The following is a 20,201-nucleotide window of genomic DNA, read 5'->3' as shown; positions in this document are numbered from 1 at the left end:
ATGCGTTTTTAAATTGTGTAAGCACCCTAATGGGTTTTTTTCAATGGTAAATGGCCCCCCCCATACGATTTTTAATTGTATAAGCACCATAATGGGTGCTTACGTTAAATGCACCCCCACTATCAACGCCAACCTGAAGCGTGGTGAGCGCAGCGGTACACGTCCTTTTCATACCCTCACTATCCACGTCGGTGTGGAGTTGATTATATATAGTTTTGGGAAGGCAGCGAGCCACCGAGCCCGAAGCCTGGCGAGCACACACGCATTACTTCACAAGTATTACGCGTTCCCTTTGCGGGGCTCAGTGGCTTGCTGCGCTCGCCACACTATATAAAATTGACTCCACGCCAACGTGGATAGTGGGGCTAGGAAAAAGTTGGAGGATGCGTACCGCCGCCCCTCGCGGGCTCGCTGTGCTCACCACGCTTCGGGTTGGCGTTGATAGTGGGGTGGCATTTAACATAGTCATTACCCATCAGGGTGGGTGTACAATCTAAAATCGGGTCTGGGGGGGGGGGGGGGGCATTTAACATAGAAATCAGGCATCTGGGTGCCTGTACAATTAAAAATCGGGTACAATCGCGTCTCATCGCATGCGATGTGATGCAACGTGATTTTTTGGTTGTACAATGCCCTGCGATGAAAATCCTGGGCGCCGTGATAATACACAAGTACCTTTTATGAGGTTAGCTGCATTTTTTTTAAAGTTAGTACACCCTGATAGTTATGTGCAGAGTACATTTTCATGATTGAATGGCTCAAATCCTAGATGTACAGTATATTAATATAAAGGCCCTTATTCTGGTTGGTGCGGATATATCCGCGTGCGTTCGGGCCGCCGATGTTTTGTGTTTGCGCATGTGCAGAGGCATATCTGCGCATTTGCGAAAGGGACATACGTCCAAATTCCGCATGAATTGTCTACACTACCAACAGGGGGAGGAGAGGGGCGTGAAGGGCTGTTTGGCCTCATTAACATATGCATACGCCCCACGTTTCATGGGCGTTCCCATGAAAACGCTGGGCATACGTATGGTAATGCGGCCGTGACGCACGTGTAGGGGGCGGACATATGACATTGCCGGATGTCAGCTGCCCCCCCCCCCCCCCCCCCCAGATCCCTGCTTTTGCATGGAGAAATGCCCGAGTGGTCTGAGCTGGCAGGAGCTGCCTGATCACTCGGTCCTGCATTCGATGGTATGCGACCATCGAATGATGGGGTAGGTTCCAAGAGATGGAGGAGGTGTATCCATGAGAAATCCACTCGTGCGGTCAGCGGCTTACCGCATTCGGACGGAGTGAGCGATCCGTATGGAAGGCGGGGTTGAGGACGCACGGTCCTGGCCGCATATTCGGCTCGGCCGCACAGACCAGAATAAGGCCCAAAGTTCTGAACCTGTGTATGTGTCATTGTGTGGGATGTATTCAGTGACCTGTGTAGGTAATAAGTGTAGTTAGGAGATCTTTTGGGATCAGGCAAGAGATGTTTATCAGTGTAGTTCAGTTGATGACTGATTTAAATTGGATTTAATCAAATACTGGTAACTGATTTAAGCACTGACAGAGAGGAGCAGCCATGGAAGAACATTACCCTAGTTGCTGCATTCAGAATAGACTGTAATGGTGAAAGTCTAGCCAAGAGAGTAGTCCATGTAGGAGAACGCATGGTCTAATGGTTTCTGTTGCAATGTCCTCTATACAGTAGGTGTAATGGGTGTTTTCTTAAATATATGTAACTGCATTTGGATCCAGACTGCTGGCTGTTTCCAGGGACCAACTAATTGGCCAAATAAAACTGTTGATTTGTTTAAAATAAAATCCAGCCTACCCAAAATACTTACGGAGAAAGGTATCAATTACCTTCTGCTAAAACACGATGTTCTGTATGACATAATTTATATGCTAGGCTTGGGGTTTACAAGCCTAATATGGCCAGTTTGATGTTGTGCGCTGGATATGCTAAATACAAACTTTGTACATTAACCCAATAGAAGGCCTGCATAAACTTTTCTATGTGTGAGGTTATGTCTGTGCCAGCATATATAAAATCTGGATTTTTGGATGGATGTAAGTGATTTACAACAGCTGAATTTATGGTTCTAAAACACCTGCATGGATGATGCAAATTGACCAGAATTGCAAATAATCAAACAATGTATCTGAACACCACAAGTAATAATATTCATATCACAATAAGCTCCTGAATTTGATACATATTAGTATCTATTATTTTGCATCCAGCGCAGTATTTCCAACAATCATCCATTGACCCCAAGTCAAGTTTGTTGTTCAAAAATTGTGCTTGATGGTTTATATGGGCTTAATTAAAGAAAAGAAAAAACGAATGTGACTGAATTAAAACCAAGTAACCTGTATTGATTAAAGCATGAATGTGTATGAACAGGGTAACCCATGCATGAACCAGCCTGCAAATTATAAAACCTGTTTTGGTTTTCTTAACCTGGGTACACACTGGGCAATATCGTAGACTATCGTTAAACATATCGCGTGTATATCGTCTAGTGTGTACGGTCAATATCTCTAACGATGCCAGAGATTGTGGCAAGTGGAGACTTTGACTGGGGCGGTACACCTGTCAAACCGTAATGCATTTGTCCTAATGTGAGCTCAGGGAGGACAGAAACCTCCCGTGGAGCAGAAGGGCAAAAGCTCGCTCGATCTTGATTTTCAGTATGAATACAGACCTTGAAAGCAGGGCCTCACGATCCTTCTGACTTTTTGGGTATTAAGCAGGAGGTCTCAGAAAAGTTACCTTCTGCTCCACGGGAGGTTTCTGTCCTCCCTGAGCTCGCCTTAGGACACCTGCATTATGGTTTGACAGGTGTACTGCCCCAGTCAAACTGCCCACCTGCCACTGTCCCCGGAGTGGTATGTAATATACACCCCTCCCCTCCTCAGTGGCTCCAGTCTTCGAGAGCTACCAACAGTTAACGTTTTTCAGGTCTCCTCATCTGCTAACTCTCCTTCACCTCACTAAGCTACTCAGACGGACGCCACCCGCCCTCTTCCAGCACCCGATGTGCCATCACAGATGGCATTCGACATTGGGTGCTGGAAGGCAGCACATTGGGTACTTTAGGCACCACTAGATGTGATCGCATATGTGTATCGGCACCATATTGGTGGCACTGGCAGCTCATTATTTCACTGTTACATTGTTTTATGTTGTTTCAGATTAGTGATAGTTTGTCTCCAAAATCCTGTCTGGAGCTTTATAATATATGATACTTACCACAATGTTTGATTTTTAATTTTTCAGAGTGATCGTCTTTTGATCAAAGGGGGTCGGATAGTTAATGATGACCAGTCTTTCTATGCGGACATCTATATGGAAGATGGGCTTATCAAGTAAGTCTTAACCTTCTGATTGACTTTGGATTTCTCTTACTTACCTTACAAAAATACTGTTACAAAAATGTGTTTCTACATCACACTTGGATATTTATTTATAGCTGAATGTATTATAGAAATGCAGCTGCCAATGTTAATAGTATATGCTAAAGTCCCATTACCCTATTCATTCACACAAGAAATAGGGCCTTATTCTGGTTCATGCCTTCTGGCAAATTCCTTCTTAGATGGACAAAACCATGTGCACTGCAGGGGGGCAGATGTAAAATGTGCAGAGAGATTTAGATTTGAGTGAGTTATTTTGTTTCTGTGCAGGGAAAATACTGACTGCTTTATTTCTATGCTGCAATATAGATCTCACTCAAGTAAAACCCCACCCAAATCTAACTCTCTGTGCACAAGTAACATCTACCCCACCTGCAGTGCACATGGTTTTGACCATCTAAAACAGAATTTGCCTGAAGGAGTGAACCAGATTAAGGCCCATAGGGGCAGATTTATTAAACTCGGTGAAGTGATACTGGGGCAGATGTATTAAGCTTTAACAAGAGATAAATGCAAGGGTAATAAGGAGAGATAAACATCCAGCCAAAACATCCAGCCAATCACCTGCTAACTGCCATGTTACAGGCTGTGTTTGAAAAAAGTCAGTAAGGAGCTGATTGGCTGGACGTTTGTCTCTCCTTATCACCCTTGCATTTATCTCTTGTTAAGGCTTAATACATCTGCCCCAAAGTGTCTGTTTTTTATCACCGGCCAATCCGCTCCTACCTGTGAAGTTACAGGCTTGGTTTGAAAAATGACAGGTAGTAGCTGATTGGCAGGTGATAAAAACCCATACACTTTATTACTTCACCAAGCTTTAATTAATCTACCCCCCAGTCTCTTGATAGTGTGTTAATGAAACACTTGTTATCAAAACAGAAAGCAATGACCTACATACATACATACATTGTAAAGGTGCCCATACACATTACAATTATTGTATACAATATCGCATGTCATACATATCGGTTTTGCGATGAGATGAGATCTAGTACAAAAAGTATGTGCTGCACATACTTTTTGTACTAGATCTCCTCTCATCTGATCTCATTTCAAAACCGATATGCTATGAGATGCGATATTGTATGCGATATTGTATACAATATTGTATACAATAATTGTAACGTGTATGGGCACCTTTAAGGAAATATAAGGGAAATAAGGTCTGCTGGCTGGATGATTATGCATCCAGCAATATATTTGTGCTTCCATCATCCTCATCATCATCTTCCTGTAAAGGACAAGCCTCTTCAAAATAGGTGTGAATGCGTCTCTTTGGGTCACCTTGCAAGGAGGGATGCAGTCAATTTACCGACGCTTAAAATGCTGACATTCATTATGCCGAGACGGTCAAACCGCTGACGCAAGCAACATGCTGACATTTAAAATGTTGAAAAGTTGACATCGGTTTATCCATGTCGAACTACAGATGTAGCAGGAGACATCTTTGCAGGGGATGGCGGAAGAGTCGCCAGCCGCCGTAAGGGGACACGCGCTCTCGAGATGCGTCCCTTCACAACGGGGGTTCCTGCCGCCTCGCCAACGGTCGCCCCGTGTCCATCCGCCTTGCCGCACCCCCCCTAACCCTGTCTGTCTCCCTGAAGCGGAGACGGACAGGGTTCCCGTCCCCCCGCCGACGGGAAACTGGGACGAACGTGCGTGTGAGACGGACGCGTGTCCCAGTCTCTATCGCCGGCCAAAGATGTCTCCCGCTCCATCTGTATGTCTACAAAAATAGACTTTTTGAGATGTCGGCATTTTGACTGTGTCCAAATTTTAACCTTGTTGGCATAATGAGCATGTTGGTATTTTGACCGTTGGGAAATCATACTAAAGCCTACCAGGGTACTGCTACACCTGTACATATAGTTACATAGTAGTTAAGGCTGAATAAAGACTTGCATCCATCAAGTTCAACCTTGTTAAGCATGTATGATCTATTTGCTTCATCCCTTATATGTTATGTGTAGTTTATTCTGATATCTTTAAAGACAGATTATGATTATGGTTTGATAATTATTGTTTTCATTTACCGGGGGGCTATAGATACCGGCAGGCCTTTAATGCCCCATACGCTAGTACCTGTAGTTCTCCAAAGTACCAGCATGTGGGACCTGCAGTCCTACTGTAAAGAACAATATTACTGTTTAAACCAGCTATCAACCCTGCACCTACCACACAGGGGTGCAGGGGATAGCCCCGGACTTCACCACCCTAGGCTCTGGGTGCCCTGGAGAGGGGGGGAACCTTTATTTTGGGGGGGTCCCCACCTCCCCAATAATAAATAAATAAAGGGTCTCCCCTCTCCAGGGCAATCCAGGCCTGGGCTGAAGTCGGGGGCTATCAACCCTGCACCCACCACATGTCCCCTAGCTATGGCATTACACTAACTGCTAGTGGAGCTTGGTGCTGGTACCCAAAATACAGGGGCCCTACTCATTTTGTCCTCCATATTTTGGGAACCAGGACCGGTCCATGAGCCTGGTGCTGATTTCTTGAATATAGGGGGGACCTCATTTAATTTTTTCCCCATTGTATTTGAGAAATCAGGACTGGCCTAAAGAGCCCGGGGCTGGTCAGTTTTATTTATTTATTTATTTATTTTTCTATTATAGACAAAGAAGATGACAATCCCCAGGCTTTATTCCAACCCATTATTTAAATTTGAATAATTTTTTTATAACCCTGAAGTTGCCTAAACACATTCTGTGACAGATTTTAAATCTCTCATGCTGAATTTACCATTATGAATCTCTGGCACAATTCTCTCCATGTGTAGGGCCCTAAGAGTTTCATTTGTCACTGACTGTAATGCAGCATTGTGTGATAGCCGCATTCATGTTCTGACAACCATTTCCTAGTACAAGATGCTCAGTGTAATACCATAATGGATACTAAGTTTTAAAGACTGTATTGAATAAGTCATACAGTGCACAAAACTGTCAGAAAAAAATCAGCCCAAATCTAATAGGATTGGTTCATTTGTAGCTGAATAAATGGTACAAAGATCTCTATACTGTAGCTGTTTGTTTGACAGCAGTCTGCGATGCTGAGTGCTACTGAGACCCAGTAATTCCTCTACCCATTGGAGAGCCTGCTATTCTTAGCTGCAAAGTCTTATGTAATTCGTCTTTGTCCTCTGTGCTCCACTGTTTGATAACTCTGCACTGGCAGTGGGAGCTGTAGGATGTGAGGAGGATCACAAGGCACTGGCAGCACAGAACAGCTGACAGCTGCACTCCCCCTTGTTCTGCAAAGCTGGAGCTCAGATCCACAGCAGAGTAATCCCAGGGGCAGTAAAAGCTCTACTTGTTTTGGTTTCGGAAACATATTTTAGATTTCATCGGAATACATTAAAAATTGGACTGTCACCTCATTATCGGGTCTATGTTCTAAGCCTTGGAAAGAAATAATGTGTATAGGAATTAAGTTCCAACCAATCAGCTCCTATTTGCCATTTTACAGGCTGGGTTTGAGAAATGACAGGAGCTGATTGGCTGATACTTTATCTACATCCACTTTAAATCTCTTAAAGGGCCAGATGTTGAAAAGTGATACGATAGGAGCTGATTGGCTGGTGGTTTATCACTATCTGTTATTTTTTAAATCCAACCTGTAGCATGACAGTTAGGAGCTGATGGTTTATTTGATAACTTTTCAAGGCTTGATACATCTGGCCCAAAGACTTAGGGCCAGATTCTCTAAGCTTCAAAAGTGATAAAATGGAGCGTGCTCCTGTCTGACATTTTTCAAACACAGGCTGTGACATGGCAGGTAGGAGCTGATTGGCTGGCTGTTTATCACTCTCCATTTTATCACTTTTGAAGATTAGAGAATCTGGCCCTTAAGCAGCCCATACACGCTGCATCCCCGGCGGGTCCGATGTGTGCTTTGAGGTGCGTGCTCCCACGACACCTCATCGCACAGTACAAAAAGTATATGCTGCACATTCTTTTTGTACTTGATATTCATCGCATCGCATTGCTTGCACAAGGCATACAATGCGATGTGATGGATGCTATTGTAGCCCAGAACGCACGCCGGGATCGCAGCGTATATGGGCAGCATTAGTATTTAAACCCCTATATCCTCTTATTTAAAAGTCCTGCAACCCATCGAATGTGGTGTCACAAACCTGAAAATAGAAATGCACAGACTAGGTCACTATGCTGCTTGTAGCTTTGTAGGTAATGACTGCTATTCTGGTAAGTCATACACTTTTATGTGTTTGTATATCAAACCACTGTGATAATACTACAGTAGCATCCATAATGATATATAACTCTGTAACCTACAGTTTCCAGACTTTATATGTGCATGCATGAAACAAAAAATACACACAACACAAGGTTATATGTACATACCAATTCTATACAAGATACCTCAACAAACTGCCCTGTAGGTCATTTGCTTTTATTCAGTAGTGGCAGCATTTAATAGACTCTTTGTTTTATGGTTTACGTTACCACTTTAGACCTGTCCCATTTTTTTTTGGTGATACGAGTTGTTCTACTTTAACTGGGGATGCTACTAATCTCCCTATAACAGTGGTTCCCAAACTTTTTTCAATCACAGCTCCCTAGAACGTCAAAATATTTTCAAGGCACCCCCTAGGCCAAATGCTTCTTATCTAGAAATTCAGGGAAAAAAATTAAATTAAATGCATTGTGTGTATATGTCACAGTTATGTGGTGAGGGACAGGATTTGCTCCTGTTTGTGATATATTATGATTGGCAGCCACCAGCACTAGTTTTGCCTGGTACATTGACCATAAATAATATGAATTGATCTTGGTCCACCAACCTAAGGCACCCCTGCAAGTGTCCCGAGGCACCCCAGGGTGCCTAGGCACACAGTTTGGGAACCACTGCCCTATAATGTTACTTTGGTGGCATTTTCTCACCATTCCTTGCAGACATTACATTTTATTAGTAATATTGGGTAGTGATTTGAAATACATGAGAATCTTTAATTTTAGTGTGCAGACTGCTCTCTAGGAACTAGTGACTTCTCTAAAGCTTGAGGCATGTACCCTTTCTTCAGTGCTGTCATTGTTTGCTAGTAAATGCAAGTGCCCATTCTCTTCAGTTCTTGTTTAGCCTAGATCGCAGCACATACATTATGGAGGTATGTTATCGTTGTCTACGGAATTGTTCTATTCAGCCCGTCTAACAAACACCTTTAACTTCCTGCACCTTAGGCAGATTGGAGACAACCTTATTGTACCTGGGGGTGTAAAAACCATTGAGGCTAATGGAAAGATGGTGATCCCGGGAGGCATAGATGTGCACACCCACTTGCAGATGCCATACAGAGGGATGACAACAGTGGATGACTTTTTCCAAGGGACTAAAGCCGCCCTCGCCGGAGGAACCACCATGATACGTGAGTACTCTCAGTATGGGTTGAAAACCTTTCTTCATGGGTTCAGCTGTTTTCTGAAACATAATTTGAACATTTAAAGTGGACAGTGACAATTAAGTATTACTGCTGCATAATGAGTGTATTAAAGTAGAGATAAATTCTAAAATTAACATGCTATTAAGGGTAGAATATACCTATACATATAGGTGTATGAGGGTACATCTGTATACAGCCCACTACGCAATACTATTCTATGACTTTGAGAAAAGAAATAAATGGGCATTTTTGCCCAGTGTGTATGGCTAACGATGATGGGGAAAATCCCTGGGCTAAAAAACTCTCAGTGCGTACACACTGAGCGGTTTTTGCCAGTTTTATTGACTTTCCCCGTGGTGCACAGCTTTCCATAGCAGGACGCTATGGAATGCAGTCCACTCCGCCACTCATCGCTGCCCTGTGCACACTGTGCCACTTTAGAGCTGAAAGCCTTTTAGACGAGTAAACTGGGCGGCTTTCAGCTCAAAGTCGCTCAGTGTTTTTTGGACTTTACTCTTATTAGGATAGTTGGAATGTGTGAAAATGTGAAATGCAAGTACAAGTATACAAAATTTTCACAATTTTTGTCAGTTAATCTGCAGTAATCAGAAGTCTGTCATTAGGGAGATAGTAATTCCAAAATTGGGGGGAGAAAAACTGGTATTTATATAAATGGATGGGGGTTGGCAGTAAATGTGGCTTTGTGTCTTCAGACATGACTATGAATAATTCTAATAATATTTCGGAATAATATAGGTTTATTGCTACAAATAATATAAATCAGCTACTCACTGTAAACCTATATATATTTTTTTTACCTAGTTGACCATGTGATCCCAGAGCCAGGATCTAGCCTGATTGAAGCCTATGAGAAGTGGAGAGAGTGGGCTGATGGGAAGACGTGCTGTGACTATTCTCTGCATGTGGACATCACTCACTGGAATGATAGCGTGAGACAGGAAATAGAATCCCTCATCAAACAGAAAGGTATTGTGCTTTATGTTATGGTGCACACTGAAGCATTGCTTTATTTCTGTAATAAGCATTAGTTCAATTCTATTAACTAAACATATAAGAAATAGACCTGCATTTGTTTACAGAAACCTACAGTAAATGTACCCTTTGGGTTGCAGTTCTCCAACTTCCCAAATAAGAATTGTATATAAAATAAGACCAACTTTAGCTAACTGCTGTTTGTTTTTTATTTAAGCTTATGTAAGCATTTAGTAAATAAACTCTTTATAATTAGGTATGCTAATAGGCCATCCTGAAGTACTGACATCTGCATGTTAGATTTATGGATCTTTATAATTAATCATCATATTGAGGTTCACAGTATGACGCAGACCTTGCACTGAGGCAGAATCCCATCTTCAGACAGACTGCTTCACTATTATTAGAGCTCCGTGGTGTAGCACAAAGTTTACAGAAAGTAGGTAGTCAAATATGAATTAGGAGTTCTATTTGCATATATGCAGATAACACTGTTTAAATACATAGTGCTTAATTAGAAGGGAGTTGTTCTGGATGTCCAGGTCAATATTACCCTTTCTACGAAAGCAGTTATTTGCTTTACCAGCAGTTTCTATCAATCACATTCAAGGGTATTTCTACAGTATGTTATTTAGGTTCTATGAGTTTCCTACACCGAGACACTTACATTACCAATCACTGTTTTGGGAACAGTGTGTTCAGCATTAGAGGTCTAGACGTTGCACCACTTACATATTTTGACACTTTTTCTCAGCGTTGAGCTCTGTCATGCTAGAGACAGCGTGGGCCAAGCCCATAATAATAGGGTAAATGTCTCCCTTGCAGTACCAGTCTGCAGTGAGTGAATGAACCTGTGTTTTTCCTTGTCACTGTGCCCAGGCATCCCGTTTCCAAGCATATCATTCTTGTAGCTAAGGAGGTGAAAATGACTTATACGTTCTGTCATAAAAGTGTTATTTTAAGCACACTTTTAGAGAGGACATTTCACATTGAGTTTATTTATTGGTGTCCTGGAACATTAAATCTGGGATATATCGCCTACCTTAGCACTGTTTCTCTGGAAGCGATGCCAAACAAGGCCTTTCCTTACATGTTTAGCATCCCCAGCCAACTCCTCTCATTCCACAGGAGTGTAATAATTATCGCATGTCCCTGTGTTATAAGAGAGGAAAAATCTGTGCCTGACTTTCCATTTTTCTTCTTTGCTTTACAGGTGTTAACTCTTTCATGGTCTACATGGCCTATAAAGATTTGTATCAGATGTCCAACACTGAGGTAAATTATATTATTCGATTTCCTTCCTTTCTGGGCATAGATCCAGATGAAATTAACTTTTTGTTTCTTGCTTTAGCCTGTGTCTGTTGGACACCAGGCCCTGATCTGGGGAATTACAAAGTGTTTACAAGTTTTTAACCAATAATATAGACCTATGTCACTTCTGTTCAGCTTCATCTATTCATACATCCACGTCATAGCTGCCATACAGCCGCCAGAGAATCAGCAACTTGTAATGAACATGCAAATGTTATCACGGCTGACATACTAACATTGTGTATTACAGCTCTATGAGATATTCACATTCCTGGGAGGTCTCGGGGCAATTGCTCAGGTTCATGCCGAGAATGGAGACATCATTGCTCAGGTAAGTGGCAACAATAGGACGTATCTGCTCCTTATATATTTTTATGTGGGGCCAAAATAACATTTGTAGACACTTTCAATTCAAGATGTGTGTGCTATTGTGGAAGAAAAAGTAAATGTAGAGGATGATTCATTTAATTTTAATGTTTAGATTAAAACCTAACCGCCTAGGCAGATCACACCTGTACTGTATTCTTGAAGTCTGCAGCTACTGTAGGCTATTCACATACAGCTCTCTCTGTAACCGTTTCGCCTCTACGCTGGGGTACTAGATGCAGTGTGTTATCATGGATTGGATGACGTAGGGAAATGGCATTACCATTAAACTGTGGAATATGAATGCAGCATTTTACTTGCAGATAAGAAGGCTACTGTGGCTCTAGCATTACAGGTTTGGATTATAGAATCGGCGACAGGGGTGGTCTTCCCGGTCCCCCACACACTGTGGGTTAGATGTATGAAGCAGTGATGAGGGTGGAGAAGTGAGCCATAGGAGAAGTGGCCCATGGCAACCAATCAGCACTGAAGTAAAATCTATAATTTGCATACTATAAAATTATACAGAGCAGCTGATTGGTTGCCATGGGCAACTTCTCCTCTGGCTCATTTCTCCTACCTTATCACTGCTTCCTACATCTACCCCACTGTCTCCCAGAAGCTGCCATTGGTACTGCTGTTAAAACTGGAGTACTGTATTTAGCGGGGTCTCCATTCTCCTTGGTCTTCAGCAGCTTAGCTGTTCCTTAACAGCGGCCACAGAGGAATCCTCATTACACAGTCAGCCTTGAGGGATTGTGAAGTCTAATCCCACAAGACTCTGTCCCAGATCTGCTACAATTGTACTGAAGTTGCTGACTGAAGCTTGGTTCCCTAGACTACCCCCTCATTTTGCTGTGGTAGTACAGGTACCAATATGGGTTTATGTTGGAAAAGAAAAGGAAAAATAAACCAATGCAATTCTGATTTATTTCGCCAACAACACAATAGTGCTGTGTGAAATGATGCCTGCTGCATACAGTAACCGCCAACAAACCCCTTACTGAATCACATTGGAGAGGTTATTAAATCTGTGCCCACTGTCCCTGTTATATGAATGTAAAAGCCCAGCTGTGTGTTTATGGCTATGAGCAGGGGCGGATATATGATTTCTCCCTGCCAGGATTCGGTTACCAATCCATTCCTGGCTATGAGCACCAAGGCCTGATCAGGGATGGGCACTACTGCGATTAACATTCTCACCTGAACAGTTATTGGCCTTCACTTGCAAAGGCAAATTCCTTCTTAAATGGAAAAAAACATGTGCACTACAGTTGGGGCAGATGTAACTTGTGCAGAGAGAATTAGATTTGGGTGGGGGTTTTACTTCAAAGTGAGATCTATATTGCAGTGTAAAAATAAAGCAGTCAGTATTTTCCCTGCACAGAAACAAAATTACTCACCTAAATCTTAATCTCTCTGCACAAGTTGCATCTGCAGTGCATATGGTTTTGTCCATTTGAGAAGGAATTTGCCTTTGTGAGTGAACTGGAAAAAAGGCCATTGAGTCCGTACATGGTGCCTATTTAGCTTAGTTGGAATTGTGTGTCGGGGTTCCCTGCGCCCAAGATTGGTGGGCAGGCCAATATCACTGGCCATTGATATACCAACAACCTCTTATGATAAATTATATTGTCATGTAATGATCGCATAGTGCATTTGCATCCTCTCTTTCTCTGTGCATACCACTTTATTCTGAGCAGATGGCACCTTTCATTACTGAGGGTGTGCAATTTAGAGCCACTTTCCCTACTTTGTTGGAAATATACAGCCACAGGAAAAAGCCACGCTAGCCCCAGCATGTCAATGCTACTCATGTTTAGGGGGTGCTACAAGCAATATTGCACAGACCTCTGACCAGATTTGCGCATAAATCGGGTTTGCATACATAGCCATATCCGGCCCATAGAAAGTTTGTAGAGTTCTCTGGAAACCTAGATGGCTTTATTGCGCTAAGTTCACCTGCAGTGCAAGTGAGCGATACCAGAAAGAAAGCACTTACTAGGGAATCCCCCTATTTGCTGAACATAGATAGTTGTTATCAAAAGGTGGCCAAAGGTTTAGAACAGTGGTAGCCAACTCCAGTCCTCGAGAGCTACCAACAGTTCACATTTTCCAGACAACCTAGCTGCTGCAAAGGTGCACTCGTTACTCACTAACACATTTTAAAAGATCCACAGATGGAGCTAATTACTTCACTTGTGATTCTGTGAGGAAATCTGGAAAACATTAACTGTTGGTAGCTCTCGAGGAGGTGGCTACCCCAGGTTTAGAACAATTCTAGCCATCGCATTTGCTAATACCATAGGAACATTTTGGACCCAAAATCTGGACAAATCTATTTTCCTGTGTTCTTTTATTTTTTGCTTTTGTAATTCTATCAGTTTACATAAAGTAAAAATGTATTATGTATGGTTTATTTGTTTGCAGTTTCCTTTGCTTTGATAAAAAACGAGTCCCGGACATGACCATGAACTGTGTGTATGTATGGGGACTAGCTCTGACCATTTGCATATTGAGAGTTGCTGCAAAGTGCTTTCAAACTCTTTCAGAACAAGAGATTGTACTGATGAAAGGAGATTTGGCTGAGCTGCCTCAATGTCTAAGGAAAAGTAACCAGATTCCTTTCCAAACCTCTAAACTCCAACAACTGTTGGATCTGGTTCATCTGTCCCTAATTGATACAAAATGTTAGTGAGAGGTCAGAAGTGCAGAATGGAGAAGATGAAGCCAGTGAGCTAGAAACAAACAGCAGTTTTCTAGAGAAGGGAGAATATCTATTCCACAAAGATTAGAATTGGTGCAGAAGAGTAATGCATAAAGGAGTCTATGCGTGAAAATAGTGCCTGATGGGCAGAAGAAAAATACAGGTTGAGTATCCCTTATACAAATATCCGTTATTCAAATTATTCCAAAAACCATATATTCCAGAAAGTGAAAAAAAATAATTATTGCTAAAAACTTACTGGTACATCTGCACCACTGAGGACATGATATGTAACTGCCACTAAATATGTGCAAGAAAATGATTGCTTGGCTACCCTGATCGCAGGGCTCCAAAAAAATAGCAGCCTACTGTAATTTAGAGTTGGGTCTGAATTAATCCTAAGGAACAAAAGGCAGAGCTTCCTATTACACAACAACAAATAATAAAGTACATAACAGTCATCGCTAGTTTGTTCTCTTTATAATTGATGTTGTGACATTTATTGTATATTTATTTTCTAGGAGCAACACAGAATGTTAGAAATGGGGATTACAGGACCAGAGGGTCATGTGTTGAGCCGTCCTGAGGAGGTAAGTCCATGCAATAAAAGTGACCATTAAAATGGTTGGAATATTCTTTCCTTTCTTTTTTCTATTTGGATCACCGGAGGTAGAGAATGGAGTTAGGGCGATAACCCATTATCATGGTAAATATAGCAAAAATGCTCGCAGATCTAAGACACCATAGAGGTTTCTTGCATCTGCAAGCGTTTTCAAAATTATTTGATGGTCGGCACCCATCAAAAGCTTTTTGACACAGTGACACAGCTTACAATTGGGATGTAGGAGGGTCCGAAGGAGCCAGGCACCTATGCTAAACTCTTGAGGCAGGCTCCTCCCTTCTGCATCCTGTATATCTTCAGTTTCGTTTTAGGTGCCCACCGGAGTGGGTGCTATGCTGAAGGGTGTTTGTTTTTTATTAATTTTACACTTTAGTTAGGTAGGCACAGTGTGAGGATTCTTTAAGAATCCTCACACTGACAGCGCAGCAGGGGCTGACAGAAGCACGTCCTGTCAGCTCCCTGTGCACTGAGAGGCGCTGTCTGGTCTCTCAGTGCAGCGCTTCTACCTCCTTCAAGGGGGGTTTCCCTGGCCCTGGGGGACCCTGGAGCCGGCTCCCTGCATAGGGGGGGATCTTGGGCGATGGGCAAACCCGCGATGGCGCCATTTTGGAAGGGGCTTCCTGGCTGAACTTCTCGGAGATCGCAGCCAGGTACAGGAGCTCATCTATTGGGCATATCCATGTGATCCCTTAAGTAGGGGAGTCACCGGATTAGAGGAATCCTCAGTGGGAGCGGCTTGCAGGTGGAGTTTAGGTGCCAAAACCTGGTTCTCCCCGCTGCAGCAGAGACTTGGTCTCTTCCCTCACTCTGCTGTTTGGTGCCTTTCTATCTACACTGAGTGGAGCTGAGAGGAAAGATTTCTCATTGCTGGCAGAGTGTCTGGATTCCCGGAGGCGACGCTATCCCCAGGACCTCGGAGGGTACTGCAGCAGACAGCTAAGTACTTGGTACTGACGCCTGACTTATTTGCACTGTGTGTTTTAACATGACTGAAAGAGGTGCTGCTGCTTTTGGGGAGGGAGTGTCGACTAGGACGCAGAACTGCAAGTTTTGCGGTCTAAATTGAACCCCTTAACAGATGGACCAGGCGGATATTTGCCCCATATGTAAGACTACGCCTAGTGGTGCACAAGCCCAGAGGGCTGAGCAGCCGGAGCCAGCATGGGCTGTGTCTTTGGGTAAATCTGTGTCAGCCCTGGTACAGCTTTTGAACAGGCAGATGGAAGATTTGGTTAAGTCTCCAAGACCATTGTCATCCTCTCAGTATTCAGGGGGCTCCATTCCTCTGTCTCAGGGGGACCCTGCTTTTCTTCAGATAATGCAGGAGACAGCTTTGGGGGTACAAAAATTAAATAGCACCCTTATGGAGCAGTTTAAGGAACCCGGAGGTTCCTCAAGGTTTTCCTTTTCTTCCCCTCCTATCCCTACTACAGGGTCAGAGTAAGAGAGGGAATGTGTAGAGGAGATAGAATGGGATCAGACAGCGGAGGATGTCTCTATCCCAGGTGTGGATGATTTGATTTAAGCAAGCCTTAAACTTGTCTGAGGGGGACCGGGCCCCTCCTCAAGGGGTGTTCAAAAGACAGCGCATAGAGGCAGTCACTTTTCCTTCAGACGAGAATATGCAGGAATTATTGAGCGGAGCTTGGAAAACTCTGGATAAAAAGCCTATTATGCCCAAAAAGTTTATGTCTTTATATCCATTACCAGAGGACCACGTTAAAGTGTGGGAAGCCGTACCTCTAGTGGATGCTCCTGTGGCTAGGCTGTCCAAGGCTACAGTTTTGCCAGTTCAAGGTGGAGCAGCATTTAAGGACCCTGTAGATAAAAAATTGGAGGGCTGTTTAAAAGCCATTTTTGAAGGCTTTACACTCAGACCAGTAATAGCTTCAGCCTGGGTTTCTAAAGCTATGATTGCTTGGGCGTCCACCTTGTGTTCTCTTTTACAGCCTGATTCTGAGGAATTTGCATTGGCTGAAAAGCTTAGAGCGGCAACTGCGAAGCAGGAGAAGAGGGAGTCAAAATGGATTCCAAGGTGTCTGCCACGTCAGTTACAGCCAGGAGGGCCTTGTGGTTTAAGGCATGGGACGCTGATAATGATTCCAAAAGATCTTTAGAGTCTCTTCCCTTTAAATGGGAATTGCTTTTTGGCTCTGAATTGGAAAATCTGATCAAGCAGGCCACTGGGGGTAAAAGTACTATTTTACCGTCATCTTCTGGCAAGCACAGCACTTCTAGGTTTTCTGCCTTTCGGCAGTCCTTTCGTCCCTCCTTTAGAGGAGGTGCGGCGACCAGAGGTTCTTCAGGTAGGGGCAGGTTTCCCTCTGGAAAAGGTAGAGGTCCCAGATCCCGTTTTGGCGCCTTTTCTAGAAAGCAGGCTTCCAAAGGTGAAGAAAAGCCTTCCGCATGACGGGCTGGAGGCTCCCTGCTCTAGGACCAGAGTGGGGGGTCGCCTTTTGCTGTACAGGGACGCTTGGGCAGGGTCCTGTCGGGATCCCTGGGTGCTCAAGGTGGTCTCTCAGGGATACAAGATCAATCTTAAGGGAGCTCCTCCAAAGAGATTTCTTCCTATGTCCTTGCCCAGGGAGGCTCGCCTCAGGCAAGCCCTTTTGGGGGCGGCGAGGACTCTCGTCAGCAAAGGTGTAGCAGTACCTGTACCACAAAAAGAACAAAGGAAGGGGTTTTACTCAGTCCTGTTCTTAGTACCAAAACCGGAGCAGTCTTTTCACCCCATTCTCAATTTAAAATCTCTAAACCTTCATTTATGGGTGGATCACTTCAAGATGGAGTCTTTGAAATCAGTACTTCTCAGCCTGGAGCCGGGAGAGTTTCTGGCGTCCTTAGATATTCAAGACGCTTATCTTCATGTTCCTATTTGCAAAGAGCATCAATCTTTACTACGTTTCGTGATAGGCGATCTAAATCTGCAGTTTCGGGCTCTGCCTTTTGGACTGGCAACAGCTCCAAGAGTGTTCACAAAAATAATGGCGGCTGCTCTCAGACTTCAGGGGGTTGTGATCATCCCATATTTGGATGACCAGCTCTTCAAGGCAGATTCGCCAGAAAGATTAAAAAGCAATCTGTCTGTAGCGATTCAGTTCTTACAGAGCCATGGTTGGCTTCTGAATTTGAAGAAGTCCAATCTGGTTCCCACGCAAAGACTACAATTTTTGGGAGTGCTTCTGGACACTCACTTACACCGGGTTTTTCTTACAGACACAAAAGCCAAGGACATTCGTACGTTAGTACAGAAACATCTTACAGGCGGATAGTTCATCAGTGTGGCTTTGTTCAAGACTTTTGGGAAAAATGGTGGCAACATTCGAGATGCTACAGTACGCCAGGTTCCACTCCCAAACCGTTCCAGTGGAACATTCTGGCGTGTTGGTCAGGAAATCCAAAATCCATGAAGATGGAAAAAGTTCTGATGACAGAGACGAGAATTTCATTGATGTGGTGGACCAACGTGGAGTCTCTTCAGATGGGACGCTCTCTCCAGTCCTGGGAGTGGCTGGTGGTTACCACCGATGCCAGTCTCCGAAGTTGGGGAGCGGTGGTCCTGAGCTCAAGGTTGCAGGGCCTATGGTCCAGGGAGGAATCTTCCCTGCAGATCAATGTTCTGGAACGGAGGGAGGTTTGGAAGGCTCTGTTCCAGGCAGAGAGTATGCTGAAGGGCTTCCCCATCCGCATTTAATGGGACAGTGCCACAACGGTGGCTTACTTGAATCATCAAGGAGGATCTCGCAGCAAGATGGCTATGGTGGAAGTCACAAAGATATTCCAGTGGGCGGAGATCAATGTTCCGGCCTTGTCTGCAATCTTCATTCCGGGAGTGAAAAACGTGGAAGCGGATTTCCTCAGCAGAGAGGATCTCCTGGACAGAGAATGGGACTTACATCCTGAGGTGTAGTATCAGTTTCAGGAGTTAGTATCTCACTGGGGACTACCGGATGTGGATTTGATGGCATCCAGACACAATCGTCAGGTACCCGGGTTTTGTGCCAGGAACAGGGATACTTTGGTGTGGGTAGTGGACTCCATGACAATACCGTGGCATATGTGTTCCCTCCGTTTTCTATGATAGGATGAGTGCTCAAGAGAGTGAAGGAGCAGGGAATCTGTGTCATTCTGATTGCTACGAACTGGCCAAAGAGATCCTGGTATTCCAGCGTTCTGAAATTGTCAACACAGTCGTGGAGACTACCGCTCCATCCAGATCTTCTCAAGCAAGATCCTTTTCTACACCAGGACCTTCCTCGTTTCAATTTGAAGACGTGACTCTTGAAACCTCCATTTTGAAAAAGAAAGGGTTCTCAGAGGACGTCATTCGGACGATGATTAATGCAAGCATCAAATTATTATAGGTTTTCAAAGACCTATATCAGGTGGTGTGAGAGACAAAAAGTTCATACCTCCAGATTTAAGGTCGCCAGGTTGTTAGAAGTTTTGCAAGATGGTTTTTCTTCTGGACTGAGTCTTCAATCGCTGAAGGTTCAGTTGCCAGCTTTGTCTATTTTTTTTTTCAGAACAAGGTTGCATTGTTACCAGAGGTACAGACTTTATTGCAGGGGGTTACTTGGCTATGACCTCCCTATAAACAACCTGTGGCTCCTTGGGATCTATCTTTAGTACTGTCGGTTTTGTAGAAACCGCCTTTTGAATGTGGACAGGGTTATGGAGATTCGTAAGTTGGATCTGTTACTTGTGTCTTACGATGTTCATAAAAGAGGATGGCCTGCTTCTAAGCACATCATTGCTAGGTGGTTGAGATCTGTCATTGCGTTTGCTTACACAAAAGTGGTTAGACCAGTACCCTCAAAGATAAATGCTCATACCACCAGATCGGTTGCTACCTCTTGGGCAGTGCGCCACGGGGCTTTGGCGGACCAAGTGTGTAGGGCTGCCACCTGGTCCTCTGTTCACACGTTCACAAAATTCTACAGGTTCCATGATTTCGCATCGGAGGATGCCTCATTTGGGCAAGCAGTGATGAGAACTGCAAACCTGAGCGTACCCTCTCAAAGGACCGGCTTTTGAACGTCCCAATGTTGAGCTGTGTCAGCTGGATGAGTGAAGAGAAAAAGGGATTTTTGTAAGAACTTACCATTCAAATCCCTTTCTCTGATGTTATCCCAGTGACACAGCGATCCCTCCCTTTACGCTCAGTAAGTTATACCTTTTCATGTGTTGTCATGTTTATTGGTTATATAAAAAATGTATTGTGCATATTGATATGTTCAGGCGTTGTACTGAGTTAATGTATCCTGATGTGCTTTAGAAGTTGAAACTGAAGATATCCGGGATGCAGAAGGGAGGAGCCTGCCTCTCAAGACTTTAGCATAGGTGCCTGGCTCCTTCGGACCCTCCTTCATCCCAATGTTGAG

The 20,201-nt window shown here is 43.8% G+C and overlaps 1 protein-coding gene across 2 annotated transcripts in view; it reads left to right on the top strand.

Annotated features, from left to right (window-relative positions):
• The window catches only part of LOC146074090 (dihydropyrimidinase-related protein 3), a 229,658-nt gene that overhangs the window by 152,261 nt on the left and 57,196 nt on the right, over nucleotides 1-20,201 (top strand). For both annotated transcript variants that reach the window (XM_083181825.1, XM_083181826.1), the window contains exons 2-7: nucleotides 3,281-3,369; nucleotides 8,619-8,803; nucleotides 9,641-9,805; nucleotides 11,025-11,086; nucleotides 11,373-11,453; nucleotides 14,717-14,785. In XM_083181825.1, the coding sequence (XP_083037951.1) occupies nucleotides 3,281-3,369; nucleotides 8,619-8,803; nucleotides 9,641-9,805; nucleotides 11,025-11,086; nucleotides 11,373-11,453; nucleotides 14,717-14,785 (651 nt within the window). The remainder of the gene's footprint in view (nucleotides 1-3,280; nucleotides 3,370-8,618; nucleotides 8,804-9,640; nucleotides 9,806-11,024; nucleotides 11,087-11,372; nucleotides 11,454-14,716; nucleotides 14,786-20,201) is intronic.

This window comes from Crinia signifera, chromosome 4 (assembly GCF_055691185.1).
Source record: "Crinia signifera chromosome 4, ASM5569118v1, whole genome shotgun sequence".
Classification (NCBI taxonomy): Eukaryota; Metazoa; Chordata; class Amphibia; order Anura; family Myobatrachidae; genus Crinia; species Crinia signifera.
The sequence above is the reverse complement of the archived record's forward strand: the minus strand, read 5'-3'. Positions and strand labels throughout refer to the sequence as shown.